Source organism: Bombina bombina, chromosome 1 (genome assembly GCF_027579735.1).
Source record: "Bombina bombina isolate aBomBom1 chromosome 1, aBomBom1.pri, whole genome shotgun sequence".
NCBI classification, from domain to species: Eukaryota; Metazoa; Chordata; class Amphibia; order Anura; family Bombinatoridae; genus Bombina; species Bombina bombina.
In genome coordinates this window covers 633,717,971-633,738,171 of record NC_069499.1, presented here as the reverse complement: position 1 = coordinate 633,738,171, position 20,201 = coordinate 633,717,971, and the positions used below count along the sequence as shown (strand labels likewise).

The window sequence follows — 20,201 nt, the reverse complement described above, 5'->3', positions numbered from 1 at the left end:
GGAGTGTTCAATAAATTTCTGTTTTATGGAAACACTGAAGCCAGGACATCCTTCTTTAAATTTCATGTATTTACAGCGTTTAGGACGAAAGCGCTGTGTTGTGGCAAGGGCAACCGTAATTACGATGTGTGACGTCATCCCACGCTCCATAGTGCCGTGAAAACAGGAAGTGGGTAAGGCAGAGCGCATCGCTCAAATCGGTGTGGTATATATATATTTTCAAAAGCACAACATATTTTTTGAACTGCTGCAAAAAATTGCCTGCAAATACATCAAGAGACAACTATTCTTTTTAAATAATATTGGAACTTAGTCACACAATATGGCCATATTTTGCTTAGCCAGTCACTATATCTATATATATATATATATATATATATATATATATATATATATATATTATATATATATATATATATATATATATATATATAAATATATATATATTATATATATAAATATATATATATATTGTTTTGTAGTCCATTATCATACAAATTTTATCTTGTTGCTGAGACCGATAAGGGACTTCAAGGAGCTTGTGACCTGAATCATGCAATCACTATGTATCCTGTATCTTAATGATTATGAAGTCTGCAAGATCCATTCAGGCTCTGTGTTTTTTTTTTTGGTTATGGTATTAATCCATTCCTAACTTGAGATTCATTTATTTTATTTAAATCACTGAATTTTTTTTTAATTTTTTTTTTTTTCCTTGAAAATCCTAGTTGATAAAAAATAAACATTGTGAAGAAACTCAAATAGAAATAAGAAAAACTTTCCTGCAATAACCCCCAAATTATGCAGAATAGAAAAGGCAATACATGTGGATTAAGGAAATCTTATCTTTTGTACTCCTTGTCTGCAGCACAACGTGAATGCTGCTGCCTTTAAAGATACAACGTCTGGTCTCAATACACAGTCCCATTGTTATGAAAAACAAGGAGCCAATGTGCACTGTACACAGTAGCATGAGCCTATTTGCATTGCACATGTAGCTGTAGGTCTGTGGGGAAGTGAGATATTTCACTCTTACATTACTGCTTGAAAGCCTGAAAGCAGAATTGTTTACAAATGATTTTTATTTATGTGCTGCTTCACTTTAAATACAATATCTATGTAAATAAATGAACACAACAGTTTAATTTTATGTCATTTTTATTTAAATCTATAGGTCTATAGCCACTTTTGAAAAGCATTTTTTATTTAATTGATGTTAAAATGCAGGTGTTACATTAATTGAGTGACAATTTGTTCTATTATTGGTCATAAAGATCTGTAATTATGATAAATATTCTTTAAAAAAAACTTGTTAATAAAGATTTATACACACAAAAAACGTACAACATAATGAATCCTATTTTAATCTAGTAAGGAATTCTTAGATTTTGAAGTATTCAAAAAACACAATGACCCACTTACCATAGGGTTTCAAATACATTTATGGCACTATAACACCTCATGTACATTGTAAGGTGACAGGTCTGAAAGTTTCTACTTTACAGGTGGATAGAGAGTTGTTGCCTCCTCTGTACACACCTGTTTAAGATCCCCAGTAGACACTTTATGTAATCAATACTACATACATCATTTCTGATATATTTTTAGAGCTCATTTTGCTTAGCTGGACTTCTAACTCCAGAGCTGCATTGTAGAATTTTGGAGAACACTTGATGTGTGGGGAAGATTTATCAATAATGTGTATTAATGTACCATAAAAGGGCATTAATATTCAAATATTAATAAAAATGTTTATAATGCTATATTAAAAAAGCAAAAAAAAATGACAAATTCAAGTTGTAAAACATTCAATGTAACATGGTTAAAATAGTGCCCCATGTATGGCTTCTAATTTTTTTTTTATTATTAAATTGGTATTTTCACTAGGTGGGTAGACACCAAATATTTTGAAGTATTTTTATGATCATTTTTTTAATTATTACTTTTTAAAGGTAGTTTTTCAGATTTTGTTTATATAAGACTGACTTTTTTTTATTGTAATCATTTTGTATGCAATACTTTTATTTTGAGAATAAATATATATTATTTATAATATAAACAATCAATATTTAAAAAATACTCATAACACTAAACTAAGGCACTGTGATTAAAATATATTTAATTTTAAGGCACATTCCTTTTCAGTGTAATGAAACGAAAAAAGGGCAAGTTATTTAAAGACTCCATCATTAGAAAGCCTAAATATAAGTTAAATTATATTGTCATATGAGCCAAGTTGGTGATCAATATCTGTTTTTTATTTTAAGTCATTGAGTAAAAGGATGGTTTAGCTGCAATTAAACTGAATCTATTTATTTTTATGCTTGCACAAAATGGATTCATTTGTTGCCTACCTAGTTATTTGTTTTATATTTCACTGTATACTGTTATATAGTTCACTTAAAAACTGCCCCCCCCATACCAAAGAGGGTGCTTGTAGAGTAAATTTAAATCTTGACTTTGGAACTCTAGCTCTTTTGTGGCATTTTCCTCTACGCTTCCTGATGTTGCTCTAAATGAACCTGTCTTAGGTTTTATTGTTATGGAAACTAATTCAAGATTTGCTGATGTTGTACCCTCCATCCTTTGAACTTGCACCCTACTGCTCACCACACTTTTGCCAGGCAGGCTAGTCTGTGCTTGACTAAAAGCTACATCGTTTTACTGTACTCTCACTCTTCATTACTGACACTAACTCATTCTGAACTCACTCTGTCTTCATACATAGTATAGATATAGAGGAAAGAAGAAAATATCAACTTCAAAAAAAACAACAACAAAATCCTGGTAACATAAATAAAAAGGACAAATAAAATGTTACAACCTCTGTATAGAGCACTGCATATCTAAACAAGGCACTGCTTAGCAAATTCAGGGAGGCTGGAACTAATGAATTTTAGGGTTGCTACAGTGTTATTCTAATATTGCAATCCCCAGATCCCCTTAAACTACCACTTACGGATTGAGAAAGCTCAGAATTTATATATGACCTATGGTACTAAATTAACTGTAGTGAAGATCTCTTTAAGAAGGTAAGAATATAAGCCATATTTTAATATTATTATTTTGTAGAGTAGCTCCTTAGGAATCATACAGTGATCACTGTGACATGCAGGGGGGCAACTACCATTGGTGCAGCGGTACCAGGGCCCAAATGCTGGGGGGGGGGGGGGGCCATAGTAGCCAGTCTATACATAGGTTTGTTACTATATAGTCATTACCTGTATAGATGTTCATCATCATTATACAGTGCAGTATATTCATCAGTGTATAGATACTCACATCCTTATACATTCCAGTGTGTTTACTGTTAGTGTCTTTATACAGCACAGTATATACATTCTCATAATCCATCATATTTATACAGAGCAGTGTATTCATCAGGGTAAAATAGAAACTCACTGCCAGATAGTATTATATATATATATATATATATATATATATATATATATATATATATATATATATATATATATATATATATATATATATATATACATACATACATACATACATACATACATACATACATACATACATACATACATACATACATACATACATACATACATACACACTCACTCAAAATCATTATATGGAGAAGAATGTCAATTATTACTATTGCATATTACTGAGTTGCCCTTGGGGGGAAACATTTTTTTTGGACCAGGGAGCCCTGTTGAGTATGTCTGCTACTGGCTACACGGTATACTAGTGAGTTGCGCATACTGAGTGGATAAGCGTTGCTCATACTGAGTGGATAAGCTGTATTTGTTGTTAGTAGTAGCAGTTCTAATTATACTAGATGGTTTCGCTAGATAATTAAGAACAAAGGAAAACAAAGACAGACTGTCTCATCAGCTGCTTCTGAGGGTATAAGCATAAGTGTTTGCAGTGTATGACAGAGGTGTATTATTGTGAAATGAAATCTGTATATATGAGCCATACCTAATTATTGATAACAATTTCCCTCAGAGTGTCATAATTGCGTTTGGCACTAAGAGTAGATTGTTGCCAAAAAGAATAGCCACATACTTTGGTTTCACTACTGACAGTGACAGAACTAAGGGACACAAAAGCCTATCTGTTTGCCTCTCTTTTAAAGAGACAGTCTACACAAGAAGTTTTATTGTTTTAAAAGATAGATAATCCCTTTATTACCCATTCCTCAGTTTTGCATAACCAACACAGTTATAGTAATACACTTTTTACCTCTGTGATTACCTTGTATCTAAGCATCTTCTGACAGCCCCCTGATCACATGACTTTTTAAGTTATTATCTATTGACTTGCATTTTAGCTATTTAGTTCAGTGTCTGCCACAAGCCAGTGGCGTGATCACAATGTTATCTATATGGCTTACATGAACCAGCACTCCCCTGTTGTGAAAAACTAATAAAAAAGCATGTGATAAGAGGCTGTCTATAGTGGCTTAGAAATAGGCAGACATTTAGAGGTTTCAATGTTATAAAGTATATTAATATCACAATGTTGGTTGTGCAAAGCTGGGGGATGGGTTGCAAAGGCATTATCTATCTTTTTAAACAATAACAATTTTAGTGTTGACTGTGCCTTTAAGCTTGTAAGGCATGTTCTTGAGCCTGTTTTGTTTAACATGTTCATTACTGATATTGGAAGTGGGCTTCAGGGGAAGGTTTGCTTGTTTGCTGATGATACAACAAATTGTAACAAAGTTGATGTTCCAGGAGGGGTTAATCAAATGAACAGTGATATTATGAAACTGGAGGACTGGGGAAATAAATGAATTCTGACATTGGATATTACCAAGAGCAAAATTGTGCATATTGGGACCAAAAACCCAAAGCCAATTATAGTCTCAATGGTACATTCATGACTGTAATTAAAGAGGAACGGGATCTGGGAATTATTATTTCAGATGATTTTAAAATTTGCTACACAATGCAGCAGTGCAGCCAGTAAGGCCAGTGGAATATTGTGTACAGTTCTGGAGACCACATCTTCAAAAATATATAAATAATCTAAAAACTGTCCAAAGGAGGGCTACTAAAATGGTACACAGTCTAAAATAAACGTACAAAGAAAGACTCTATGACCTAAATATCTATAGTTTAAAGGAGAAGAGGGAAGAAAGAGGTGACATGATAGAAACCTTTAAATATATGAAGGGACATAATAAAGTAGAAGCTGAAAGCATTTTCCACAACAAAACAAATGCAATAACAAGGAGTCATAATCTTAAAGGGACAGTCTACTCCAAAATGTTTATTGTTTAAAAAGATAGATACATTTATTACCCATTCCCACAGTTTTGCTTAACCAACATGGTTATATTAATACACTTTTTACCTCTGTGATTACCTTGTATCTAAGCCTTTTCTGACAGCCCCCTGATCACATGACTTTTTATGTATTATCTATTGACTTGCATTTTATCCAATTAGTGCAGTGTCTGCCAAAAACCACGGGCATTAGCACAATGATATCTATATGGCTCACATGAACTAGTACTCCCCTGTTGTGAAAAGCTAATAAAAAAGCATGTGATAAGAGACTGTCTTTAGTGGCTTAGAAACAGGCAGAAATTTAGAGGTTTAAAGGTTATAAAGTATATTAATAAAACAATGTTGGTGGCAGATTAAGGAATAATGTGAGGAAGCATTGTTTTACAGAAAGGTGGGGGTTGCATTAATGGAATAAACTTCCAATTAAGGTGATTAACACAAAGACTGTTAAAGGAATTAAACAATGCCTGGGACTGCTGACCTGTAAATTCGGGCTACTAGTTAGCCAGTAAGCAATCAGTCCTTAAAGGGACAGTATACACCAATTTTCATATAACTGCATGTAATAGACACTACTATAAAGAATAAAATGCACAGATACTGATATAAAAATCCAGTAAAAAAATGTTTAAAAACTTACTTAGAAGCTCTCAGTTTAGCCCTGTTGAAAAGGTAGCTGGATAAGCAACCACAGCACCGAGACCGCCCTCCTCGCCGCCACAGACGACATCCTCGCCCTACTCGACCGAGGAGAGACCGCCGCCCTCATTCTCCTAGACCTCTCAGCAGCATTCGACACTGTCTCCCACCTCACCCTCTGCAACCGACTACACAATGCCGGCATATGTGACAAAGCCCTGGAATGGATCGCCTCCTTCCTCACCGGCAGAACCCAGAAAGTTAGACTCCCACCCTTCACCTCCAAGCCCACAGAAATCAGCTGCGGTGTACCAAGGCTCTTCGCTGAGCCCCACCCTATTCAACATCTACATGGCCCCTCTCTCCGCCATCGCCCGACGACACAACCTCAACATCGTCTCCTATGCCGACGACACCCAGCTAATCATCTCACTCACCAGTGACCCCACCACCGCCAAGAGAAATGTTCACGAAGGGCTGACAGCAGTCGCCACCTGGATGAGCTACAACTGCCTAAAGCTGAACGCAGACAAGACCAAAGTCGTCCTCCTCCGTCCCACCACATCCGCTTGGAAAAACTCCTGGTGGCCCACAACCCTCGGACACCCTCCAACCCCCACCGACCATTCACGAAATCTAGGCATCATCCTGGACTCATCACTCTCCTTGGACTGGCAAATCAACGCCGTCTCTTCTGCATGCTTCCACACACTTCACCTGCTGCAAAAGATCTTCAAATGGATCCCAACTGAGACCAGGAAGACTGTCACTCACGCCCTCGTCAGCAGCCGACTGGACTATGGTAACGCACTCTACGCCGGCACCACCATCAAGCTCCAAAAGAGACTACAGCGCATCCAGAACTCCTCGGCCAGACTAATCCTTGACATCCCTCGTCAATGCCACATCACCAAACACCTGCGGGACCTGCACTGGCTTCCCATCAATAAAAGAATAACCTTCAAGCTTCTCACCCACGCATTCAAGGCCCTCCACAACATCGGTCCCGAATACTTGAACCACCGCGTTACCTTCTACACCCCTGCCAGACAACATCGATCGGCCAACCAAGCCCTCGCTGTCATCCCCCGCATCAGGAAAACCACAGCGGGAGGCAGATCCTTCTCTCACCTGGCAGCCAAGACTTGGAACACCCTCCCCCTGCACCTCAGACAAGCTACCGCCCTAACTAAGTTCAGAAAGGACCTCAAGACCTGGCTCTTCGACTGAACTGCAACCCTCAGCGCCTTGAGACCCTTACGGGTGAATAGCCGCGCTTTACAAGAACCCAATAGATAGATAGATAGACTCCAAGTGGGAAATAAGACACCCCCCTCCCTCTTCTTTTGCATATGAAAAGACCCTTTACACAAACAGGAGCAAGCTGGAGTAGGTATCTTTAGGTATTCTCCTAAAACTTTGGGGCTACGTTAGGAGTCTGAAAATCGGAGCAATGTTATTTAAAATTAAGCTAAACTATACAGTTTAAAAAAAAATCTTTATGGGCTATATAAATGGATCATCTACAAAACATTTATGCAAAGAAAAAATGAGTGTATAATGTCCCTCTAAGGACCAACAACTATTTAAACATATGTTTAGATAGTGTTCTTTCATATATGCATGCTATATTTTTTTTGGGGTTTACTTTCTCTTTAAGCACATTTCTATTTTGCCATTTTTTTTTTATTTTTTTTTTTTATACACTAAGTTGTGAATTGTCTCACTAGTAAAGTGTTTTGTGCCCTATTCCTTACTCAGTACATAACTCTTCACCTCCTCCCACATTCCTCACTATCTCCTTATCCTGATACAAACACACAGAAGGGTTTATTAGAGTATATCTCCCCCGGTGAGCTCATAAATGATAATCCTGAGTGTAGCAGCTGGACAAAAATCAAGTGGTTGTCAAGCATATCTCACCAATTTATTGAGTAGTGTCCTTACACTTTGGTGCTTTAACTATCCTTAAAATGTATTTGATTAATGCACTGCACATTTAAAGGGACACTCAAGTCAAAATAAACTTTTATGATTCAGATACAGCAGCTGTATTTTACTTCATTATCAAGTTTTGCAGTCTTTTTATATTCACACTTTCTGGGCAAGAAGATCCTACTGAGCATGTGCACAAGCTCACATAGTATATATATATGCATACCAGGGCTGGAAAATGAGAGAAAAATACATTTGTCAGAAAAAAATCTAGTCTATTTACTATGGACTTGTTAATTATGCAATTCTACTGCATTGAGTGGTACTTTAAAGGGACACTGTACCCAAAATGTTTCTTTCGTGATTCAGACAGAGCATGAAATTTTAAGCAACTTTCTAATTTACTTCTATTATCAAATTTTCTTCATTCTCTTGGTATCTTTATTTGAAATGCAAGAATGTAAGTTTAGATGCCGGCCCATTTTTGGTGAACAACCTGGGTTGTCCTTGCTGATTGGTGGATAAATCCATCCACCAATAAAAAAGTGCTGTCCAGAGTACTGAAACCAAAAAAAAGCTTGGATGCCTTCTTTTTCAAATAATGATAGCAAGAGAACGAAGAAAAATTGATAATAGGAGTAAATTAGAAAGTTGCTTAAAATTGCATGCTCTTTCTGAATTACAAAAGAAAAAATTTGGGTACAGTGTCCCTTTAAGTGAGTATTACAAACAAGTGCTTTAGAAAATATTTAGTAAACAGTTTTGATCGAGAACAGATATAAAAAAATTAACATAAAGGCATAAGAGAAAATAATCACACACTGCCATGTTTCAATTTGTTATTTATTCATGAAGGGATCATATATTTAATCACATAACAGCATTTCTATCTATATTCTATGTGTGTGTGTGTGTATGTGTATATGTATGTATGTATATATATATATATATATATATATATATATATATATATATATATATATATATATATATATATATATATAATGTGGGTAAAGTCAGATATTGGGTAATCCTAGGATTACCTGGGTAAAACGGACATTACACATTGGCTGTGGGTAAAGCCTGGTGTATATTCATAAATACCCTCATAGTGCGGAGTAACCGCATCAAACATATATAGCATGCACTGTATTACCCCCATCTTCACCATCTTTTTTGCCTCCGTCGGGGGGGGGGGGTTCAAGGTGGGCAAAGATTCACTTATGGTGGATGACAGAAGATCGGCAGGCACCTTCCTTAACCCCCCCCCCCCCCCAGGCAGAGGAAAAATAAATAGTGTCAATGGGGGAATTACAGTACATTGGGCTTTACCCACAGCCAATTGGGTAATGTCAGTTTTAGGATTACTCAGATTTCATATGTTACCCGTAACATATACACACATACATATCCGTATTTAAACATCCATATGTATGTATCTCTATGTTAAAGCCATTTGCCTGACTTTTTTTACCTGAGATCTCATATCTTTGAGCCTTTATAACTTTTGTGTGCAATATTTTTCTTAATTTTTATTACATAGTGTTATTATGAGTGTGACTATACTTATGTATTTTTAATGTGTTTTGTGCAACTTTTTAGTTTCACAAAACCGTTAACCAGAGTTCTGAAGTTGCGGTTATCATTCTAGCATAAATCGTGATTTGTGCTCAAGCGATCGTGTTTACTTTCAAATCGTAATATGATCGATAAGCCAGACGAGCGCAAACACAATAAACCCCTTATCACTCACGCGCAAATGCTTGCGCTCCATTCTTAGGGTCCAAATTATCAAGCTCTGAATGGAGCTTGATGTCCCTGTTTCCGTGCGAGCCTTTAGGGTCGCCGGAAACAGTAGTTTTTCTAAAGACCGCTGCTCCATAACTTGTCCGCTGCCTCAGAGGCTGTGGTCTTCAATCCGCCCAATCCTATATGATCGGGCTGATTGATTCCCCCTGCTCCCCGATTGGCTGCGAATCTGCAGGGGACAGCATTGCACAAGCAGTTTACCAGAACTGCTTGTGCAATGATAAATGCCGACAGCATATTCTGTCGGCATTTATCGATGTGCGGCGGACATTATACATTACATCATATCATGTCCGTCCGCACTTTAGTAAATCGGCACTTTAATCTGGTCAAACATGTTTTTCATCTATAGTAACTAAACATGATTCAGCACTACAGAATCTGGTGAGTACTTTACACATTTATTATTATTATTATTATTATTATTATTATTAATATTATATTTGTACATATAGATCTTTTAATTGCTTATGATGAAGCTTTTAAACCATATCTCTCTTCACTGCTACACCTATGGATAAATATAAAACTATTTAGCTTACAAGTTCAATAACTGATGTTGCTATCTGCTAGTCTTTGCACTTTATAGTTAAAGGGATATGAAACTCAATTTTTTTCCCCTCATGATTCAGATAGAGCATGCAATTTATAGCAACTCCCATTTTTCCTTCGTTCTCTTGGTATCTTTATTTAAAAAGCAGTAATGTAAGCTTAGGTGCTGTCTGGCTCCTAAGCTTACATTCCTGCCTTTTCAAATAAAGATACCAAGTGAACAAAGAAAAGTTTGATAATAGGAGTAAAAATGCTTATAATTGCATGCTCTATCTGAATCATGAAAGAAAAAAATGTGTGTTTCATATCCCTTTAATTTCTAAAACAGTCCTGTGGTGCACAATGAGATTCACCAATACCTATGTGCTAATTACTGTATATATGTAATTTACTGCATGCCTTTCACCACTGAGATATGCCTTTGTTCTTGGTGGCTGTGATCAAAGCAAAAAAATAATAATTCAGAAGCCAGAGGAAAATATTTAGATGTTAAACAGTTTCCATCTGGTCATTTCAGCTACCTATCCCCCTTTATGTGGGGTTATAAGATTAGCCTAATTAAGGCAATATAAGATGGTTAATGAATTAGGAGTCACTAATAGCTTTGATAAGTGAATGTGGGATGTTCTTTCTCTGGAGCTTATTAGTAGTACCTCTCCTGTAAATGGTGTGATAAAGTAACTTAATATTCAGAGATTCCACATGTCAGGAGTTTGTTTCATAAGAATACACACACAGTAGCAATGCACTCTGACAGTGAGTTATAGCTCTGAAAATTGTTACAAATAAATACATATGTTTAAAATCATTATTCAAAATAAACTGAACAAATAATCATACCAGCAACGTGAAACCTCAAAATATAGAGAATCAATGTTGTATATACAGTCATACAGTTGCTTGGTTTATGGAAAACATGGTTTTGAATGGTAGGATGTTTGTCTTTAAGCAGACTGGAAGAAGAGATAGTTACAGCATTTGGTCAAATGATTATAAGCCCAGGACCATGTCAATGTATTCCCCCCCCCCCCCCCTTGGGTCCCTTACCTACAAAAACATGTGAGCTTCCAACTAAATAAACTGAGATACAAAGAAGGGCTATATATCTATATACACACACACCATACATAATTACAAAATCTAATATATAGATATAAATATAGATAGATACATGTATGGTGGAGATAAAGCATTTGATTAAAACCCCCCATTACATAATAGTAATTATTGTACATAAAATTAACAAATCTAGCCAAGTATCCCCACTTTATTTTCCCCCGGAAGTACTGTGTATATATTACCAATGCACCAGGGAACTCTGGGCAACATATGCAAATTACAATCTCTTACGTTTTTTGCTTCCAAATAAAAAACTTGAAACAGCCGTCAAGAAGTGGCGTCTCATGCTTTGCTTAAAACAGTACTTGGAAGCAGCAAGTGTGATTCTATACCATAATTCTATGTCGTATGCATGTATATATGTGTGTGTGTGTGTGTGTGTGTGTGTGTATATATATATATATATATATACGCACACGCTCTCAGCTAAGATTAAAAGTAAAAATGGAAGGGTTAGTTACCGCATTTGGCCAAATGGGACAAGCCAAAAACCTGGGACCCTAAAACAGCCACACAATGCAAGCTCTCAATCCAACAAACTGGGTACAAGTTAAGGGTGCACAGGCTTATGTAATCACCCCGGACATATACAAAACACAGAAGGGAACTGCAATCTTAGACCGGACCAGGTACACATCCCATGACCCTGCAACATGCTCAGCCCCAGGGAGAGCCATCCCCAGGGAGAGGAGGTAGTCATCCTCCCTCCACTTACACAGAACCCCTTCCTGTGAGAGGAGACAGTCGGTCTCTCTCCCCAGTGGCAGAGCCAGGAGAGGAGACAGTCGGTCTCTCTCCCCAGTGGCAGAGCCAGGAGAGGAGACAGTCGGTCTCTCTCCCCAGTGGCAGAGCCAGGAGAGGAGACACTCGGTCTCTCTCCCCAGTGGCAGAGCCAGGAGAGGAGACAGTCGGTCTCTCTCCCCATAAGCAGAACCCCTTGCAGGGAGAGACGGATGTTGATAACTCTCCCCAGCAGCAGAACCCCTTCCCGGGAGAGGAGACAGTCGGTCTCTCTCCCCAGCGGCAGATCCATCCCTCGGGAGCGGAGGTAGTTGTCCTCCCTCCCCTTACACAGAACCCCTTGCAGGGAGAGACGGGTATCGATATCTCTCTCCAGCGGCAGAATCCTTTTCTGGGAGAGGAGACAGTTGGTCTCTCTCCCCAGCCGCAGAACCCCGTACAGGGAGCAGAGACAGCCGGTCTCCCTCCCCAGTGGCAGCACAGTTTCTCTGGTAGCAGAGGTAGTCTGCCTCCCTCGCCAGCAGCAGATCCACTTCCCAGGAGGAGAGACAGCCCGTCTCTCTCCCCAGTAGCTGGGCATGATCTCTACCCTTTGTACGCCCAGGAGGATTTCTCACCGGGGGAAGGCGTTGCATTGGGCAAGGAAAATAAAAGCTTATGCAGTTGGTGCCACATGTTTGGGCACCCGAGCTTTGCCTGCCCCACCAAGGAGCAACCTCACCCTCCGGTCTGGGGTGGGAATACAGCTGGGAAACTGGCACTGGCTTTGTTTGTGGGTGGGTCAGCTGGTACCCAACAGAGTGTCACAGAGGGAGGCAGAATGGCCATGGAACTTAAAGACACTGGAACTTGTTGGAGAGCAACTGTTTGGGAGCCGGCCTTGGCAAACTTGTTTGGTACTTTGCATCGTGTGACTATCCCTGTGCCCAGGGCGCAGGGGATAAATGCCAGCAGAAACCCCCCAGGGTGCCTCAAGCATCGGACAGCCCCAAGTAGACCCGTGTGGATCTAGCCGAACTGTAGGGGGGAGTTGTCATGGATACCGGGCTGCAAGGGCTAAACCCCTACACCCTACAACCTCACCCCTGTTGTTTCTCAGTGGTTTTGGGCTCCTCAGAGCAACCACAATCTCTGGAAGCTTTTTGTTGGCATGTTTTTGTGTTCTAAACTTGTTAAGAGAAAAGCTGGTCTTTAAGCGGGAAAACCCTCCTAGGCTGGCCGGGCTCCTGGAACTCCCAGTTGGCCGCCTCACAACGGACACCCGCCTAACCCCTCTCAGGCTGGCCGGGCTCCTGGAACTCCCGGTCGGCCACAGGACAGCAGGATACCCGCTAAATTTACCCCTGGTCGCTCCAGCAGCCCTTTGCCGCAGAGCTTCGCTCTTTTGGGGATTAGTAGCCCCTAGAGAGGACAAGAGCTGTGGGAATTATCGGAGGGGAGCTCTTTTAAGAACCAGGGTTTTAGACACCCCTAACCCCATAACTTCAATGGACTGTAACTCCGGTCCCCAGTAACGAATCATGCTATTTTTAATGACACACTGGAAGTGCCACCGCTCCACCGGGATCACCCCGAAACTGCCACGCCTAGGTACTGGGATTCTGTGGGACTGTGGCTGCTATGGAGGTGCCGGTCAGTCTGGAGGGGCGAGAATGGCGGGAAAATTGTGGGATTGTCCAGGGTCTTATCAAGATGAGCTGTGTGTATAAAAGGAGTGTATGTTTTACAATAAAGAGAGTTCCTGTTTCACCTGAATGCTAGAATGTCTAGTTATTTGGGTGGGCTCCTGCTAAAATCACTTTCCTGGGCTACATAGCAGCCTTTTCCAGGCAGAGGAAGGACCCTCTGGCAGAGCTACCTAGTCTGGGTAGCCAGAGTCTGCCACAGGGTGGGACCCTGAGTACTGGTGCTGTCGGGAATCAGGGGTGGCTACAGGCTGTGGTCACTTGCCAGCTACATAGCTGCAGTCGGCAGGGAGGAAGCAGGACCCGTTTGGCAGAGCTACCCAGTCGGGGTAGCCGGAGTATCCGTCACACTCTGTGTGTTGTATTAATTTGTTTTGTAATTTTACCTATGGTTCTTGCACCCAGACCTGTCTGGGGTTAACTGCCTATGACTCTGGGGACAGCACAGTTCCTGTGAGTGCCAGTGAGAACCCAGGGTTGAGCATGTTGCAGGGTCATAGGATGTGTACCCGGTCCGGTCTGATAGTGCAGTTCCTTTCCGTGTTTTAAAATCACTTTCCTGTGAATATTTTGAAATAAATTCATGTTTACAAACTTTGTTATAATTTTGAAAACCTCATATAAAGACATCAATAACTTTATATATATATATATATATATATATATATATATATATATATATATATATATATAATATTCATTATAAAATCAATTAATGGCATAAATACATAAGATATAGATATTCTACTTTATCTGTGTTGTATGAATCATCTGTACAATTTATGTCTCAATGAATACTTCTGTGTACTTAGTATATCTATCAGGCCTCCTTTATCTTCCACAAAACTGTATTTAGCTCATGTCCGTAATAAATCCTGGATTTTGTTGCATGAAACAATCTTCAATCAAATTTTTTAAATGACAGCCAAAATAATTAACTTGGTTAAAAATGACAAAATGAAAGATATAAATAATCAAAATAATCCATTGGATTTTCCTTAGATATAAAATGAAATCTTGAATAACTGGTTAAACATAACAGGATATCACCTATTGTAATTGACTTTTCATCAAATAAGTAAATAACTAAAAAATAGCCAGGGGTTTGGCTATGGATGTGGAGACCAAATTACCCTATTTGTTCAGAATATTGCATAAGAAAAATGGAATCCATATAACCTTTAGAATCAAGATGGAAGGATAATCTAAAATAAATAAATAGATTAAAGCTTAAAAAAAGAAAAGAAAAATGTTTGGAATAGTAATACTCTACATTTGGAAACAAAAATATTTTGATTTAGGATAATATTTCATGTGATATGGAACCCAACGTATCATCTGTTTATTAAGGTTCAACCTATATAGAAACATGTTGAAAATGCATATTGTTATGTTGGTTTCAAATCTAGCAGCCAAAATAACCTATTTATTTATAATAATAGGACAGGAGATAAGACATCAAAATAGATTTCTAAATTCAGATTAGCTGGAAAAGATTGCAAGAAGCCAAAATTTATTGTTTTGATTAAGTATGCAGTCATGACAGTGTTACATAAAATTGGGTTCCCGTTAATGGCTTGCTATACCAGCAGCAAAATATAATATGTATGAGATATTGTTCCTTTAGATGTATTGTTGTATATGAAATAGCTGGTTTTGTTATTTTACACTGCAATCAATTAAAATGGGCTCAGCTTGCAGGGAGTTCAGGTTTCCTTATTGTACCTCTTACTATACACCCAAATGCTTCTTTCTTTCCTCTGTCTGTATATCAAAGCCCAATACTTAAAGGGATAGTAAAGTCCAAATTAAACTTTCATGATTCAGATAGGGCATGTCATTGTAAACAACTTTCTAATTTACTTTTATCGTCAAATTTGCTTTGTACTCTTGGTATTCTTATATTCTTAGTTGAAAGCTAAACCTAGGTAGGCTCATATGCTAATTTCTAAGCCCTTGAAGGCCACCTCTTAGTTAAATGATTTTGACAGTTTTCACAGCTAGAGGGTGTTAGTTCATGTGTTTCATATAAATAACACTGTGCTCATGCACGTGGAGTTATTTAAGAGTCTCCACTTATTGCCTGAATTGCAAGTCTGGTCTAGTAGCGGGAGCGAGCTACATTTATTTTAATGGCGCGACCGGGCACACTGTGACTAGACAGTGTTGCTGCGATGCGCTGTGTAAAAACCAGACCCGCTCTGTAGAGCAAGGTGCAGTGTTCTGGTATATAGGTAGGGGCGACACTAAGAATTTCTAAGTCATTTACTGTTTTTTTATATATAATTTTTATGTTAAATTTGATTTCACATAAAATATATATATATTCTTTTTTTTATGGTTATTAAAAACACATGAAAAGGGAGAACATTTTACAGTACATTGTTCCTTTTAAGCTAAAGATTTTTTTCCAGTTAACATTATTTTCTATGACATATGTTTGTGATGTGTAACTTAGTTTATATTTGGTGAATGGTACTGCATGTAACATCTGGATTTGCATGTGTCTCATTATGATGCTTTGGGGTTTGCTCTTCACGCACAACAGTCATTCCTATCATTTCTTTTATTATTCTTCACCTCATTGAAATCACTGTCTGATTCAGCATTTGCACAGCAGGCTGCTTTTTTATTTTTTTTAAAAAAAAACTTTCTCTTTGTCAACAGCAGATCACAGCATCCACCCCACTCACCTTATTCCAGTGCATGAGTATTTACCCTGAGGTATCACTTTGAGTCATTTCCTTGCCAGAGGGTTTAAAACCAACAGGACTCAGTTAAGAAAATCATGTCCTGTGGTGGTCATACTCAAGGGATTGTCAGTAATTATAGACCAATCCCTCCCATCAGTAAAGCTTTTGGTTGTGCTGAAGAGAATTAGTTTGCCTGTTGGTATTTTCTTGACTTTTAATTGAAAGAGGAAAAGTGCTTCATATATGAAATACAAACATTACAGCAGAATAATAAAAATGCTCTAATTAAAAAAAGCATTTTCTTATCAAACAAATTATGATTTCTAACTGTTAGAACTTGCTCACAGATGCTCTTCCATGTCATTCCTAGAAACACAGCAAGTGAATGATTTAGGAGCGGCAATGCATTATGTCCGGGAGCACAACTTTAAGGGACATGAAACCCACATTTTTTTCTTTCATGATTCAGAGAGAGCATGTGATTTTAAACAGCGTTCTTATTTACTTCTATTAATTCATTTGTTTTGTTGTCTTAGTATCTGTTGTTGAAAAGGATATCTAGGTAGGCTTTGGAGCTGCTCATTGGTGGCTGCATATATATATACCTCATGTTATTGGCTCACCCAATGCGTTAATTAGCTCCCAGTAGTGAATTGGTGCATTTTTCAACAAAGAATATTAAGAGAATAAAGCAGAATAGAAGTAAATTGAAAAGTTGTTTAAAATTGTATGCTCTATCTTAATCAAGAAAGAGAAACATTTCGGGTTTCATGTCCCATTAACTATATATTTAATCCCTTTGCAGAGTAAAAATTCCTAGACTTAAACAACCAGTTATTTAATATTTTATTTTTGCTTTAAATGCATTCAGGGTACCTATATAGCTAGCTTAAATATCAGACGGGATGTCCAAAGATAATGATACCAGGACACCAACCAGTTGACTTCAATCAATATGCATCACCTGACAGCCATTTCATCAGTAACCAGTAATTGATAACAATCAATCTTGATCATTATCAATCAGGATTTATTGAGCCTGTCAATCAATGCAAGACACCGCCCATCATTACTAATGAGGAGTGTGATGTTTTTTGAGATTTACTTTGGAGAGAAAAGCAGAGTCTCCCATTACTAATCCTTGTGATAATCAGGACATCATGCAATATATAATTATGCAAAACATGCTCATGTGCACAGGCCCATATCCCTCTTCAATATATTAGTCTAAACGATAATTTTACTTTCCAGTTTAATTCTAGAGAAATTCTGGGGATATTTCTAATCTCTGTCATGATAAACATTTTTTTAAGCTAATTGGAAGCTTTAAGGAGTAAATAGTTCTTCCTTCCATTGATTATTGTAGCATGGGTATATGTTTGTAGTTTTTGTTATCAAAGTCTGATATTCAGATGTTTCTTCTCTAATAAAATACCGAAGAGAGAAAAACAAAAACGTCAGCCCTTCGCGGCACACAGCTATTGTTAATTGCTGAATTAATTATTGTGCAACAGCAACAAGCTAAAATCTGGATTTGCACACACACACACACACACACACTATATATATATATATATATATATATATATATATATATATATATATATATATATATATATAGTAACACACAACCAGCAGCTTTTTCTAAATTTAGCCAGCAAGCTGCTCCTAAGCATTACATTCCTGATTTTCAAATAAAGATACCAAGAAGAAAATTTGATAATAGGAGTAAATTAGAAATTGCTTAAAATTGCATACTCTATCTGAATCGTGAAAGAAAAATGTGAGTTCAAATCCATTTTATGTATATGATGATTATATTATAGGTCCAAGCATCTGTTCAGTACTTATTACTCCCCAAAAAGGGATATAGTTGTCCCCAGTAAAAATTCTAGGATGTGGTAAACTTTGCAGTATGCTGCTTTGTTGCTCCAATACCCAAATTATTGTTTCTAATAGCAAAACCTACATCTACCAGGTACAGGCATTTTGTATATAACCAAACAAAATAATTTTAAATTAAGAATGTTATCCATAAGTTGCAGTAAAACCAAATGCTGTTGCACTCAGTGGCTAGATAATGACTAAACCATATAAAATGCGCTACAGTCAGAAAATGTTAGTTGACATTCACATATACACTTCAATAACAAATTGCCAATGCTGCATCAAAATATTGAAATACTCATCACCCAAAGCAGCAGTGTCTTTCTATTATATTTAGCACATAATTATTCTTTTGCTTGATCATCTTCAAGAAAAGACCTAAGTCAAGGCATTTTGTATACCTGATTTTGACAATCCTATTCTATAATACCTCAACATGTTGCCTCATTGCTGGGACAACATTTCCCTAGATATTTAAGATCAGACTATGCTTTTTATGACATGATACACCTTTCATATGTCAAAGGTTTGGCTTCCAGATTACATTTTTTCACTTTTTTATTTTATTTTTTTTATGGTCCATTGACCTATTTTGGATCCCGAAGATTATAAAGTGAACTCAGTCTACCATAGAATTGTTATTGTTTTAAAAGATAGATTATCCCTTTATTACCCATTCCCCAGTTTTGCATAACCAACACAGTTATATTAATATACTTTTTTACCTCTGTGATTACCTTGTATCTAGGAACCTTCTTCCAGCCCCCTGATCACATGACTGTGACTGTTTATTATCTATTGTCTTGCATTTACCATTGTGTTGTGCTAGATCTTAAATAACTCCCTGTGTCTGAACTCTGTGTTATCTATATGGCCCACGTGTACTTTCTATCTCTTTGTGTTGAAAAGAGATTTAAAAAGCCTGTGATAAGAGGCAGCCCCCAAAGGCTTAGAAATTAGCATATGAGCCTACCTATGTTTAGTTTAAACTAAGAATACCAAGAGAAAAAAGCAAATTTGATGATAAACGTAAATTGGAAAGTTGATTCAAATTAAAATTCCTATCTGAATAATGAAAGTTTAGTTTATACTAGACTGTCCCTTTAACTCACATAAGAAGGTTGGGATTGGAAAATGTAATTCAGTTAAATTGTCCTGGGCCAGAAGAATAGTTTTGAGAGCCAGTAGAAGTTGGGCATTATGCATCTTCAAATTCCATCTGTAATATTTCTTATCAGTGCTGGACACAGTGTAAGGTATTGCAAGTTATTCGTAACAAAGACATTTTGAGTTCTGCAATATCCATTTGTATCATCTATGTATCTTATTTCAGCACATCTGCAACCCATTTCTTCCTTTTTCATAGTCTAAAGAGTGTCATCCTAGCTCACTGACACTACATTTTAACTATATTTTATTTGGCACCCAGTCATTATTAGAGTTTTATCACTGTTACATAATATTTGGATGTTCTTATCTTTCATGAAATCTGTTTGTTCTGCACTGGGGTTTGTATTTATTTCTGGCACCTTGTCCACAGAGCTTTGCTGCCTTGCCTCAGTGTATTCATCTGCACTGGTTGGTTTCTGTTTGAAGAGTATCTGAGACACTTTCAGACTTTTGCTTGACACTGCATAATCCATGCTGCAAGGTGTGTGTGTGTGGGTTGGGGGGGGGGGGGGATATACAACTAGAAAAAAGTCATTTCATTAGTAAATTATCATCTTTTTAGAATAAGAATTTCAGATTTAAAAAAATATATAATTTTTCAGACCCCAAAAGTTTATTTTTTTCTTCTGATATTAAAATAATAACAACACTTGTCATGGCTGTTACAACAGTTAACTGTTTGCACATTTAATTATATCACTGTATGT

The 20,201-nt window shown here is 37.3% G+C and overlaps 1 protein-coding gene across 1 annotated transcript in view; it reads right to left on the bottom strand.

Moving 5' to 3' along the window:
- LOC128660187 (protein Wnt-11b) overlaps window positions 1-19,967 on the bottom strand; it is a 33,523-nt gene extending 13,556 nt beyond the window's left edge. Inside the window, exon 1 of the mRNA XM_053713868.1 lies at window positions 19,781-19,967. Within this exon, the coding sequence (XP_053569843.1) occupies window positions 19,781-19,967 (187 nt within the window). The remainder of the gene's footprint in view (window positions 1-19,780) is intronic.
- Between the last annotated feature and the right edge of the window lie 234 nt (window positions 19,968-20,201).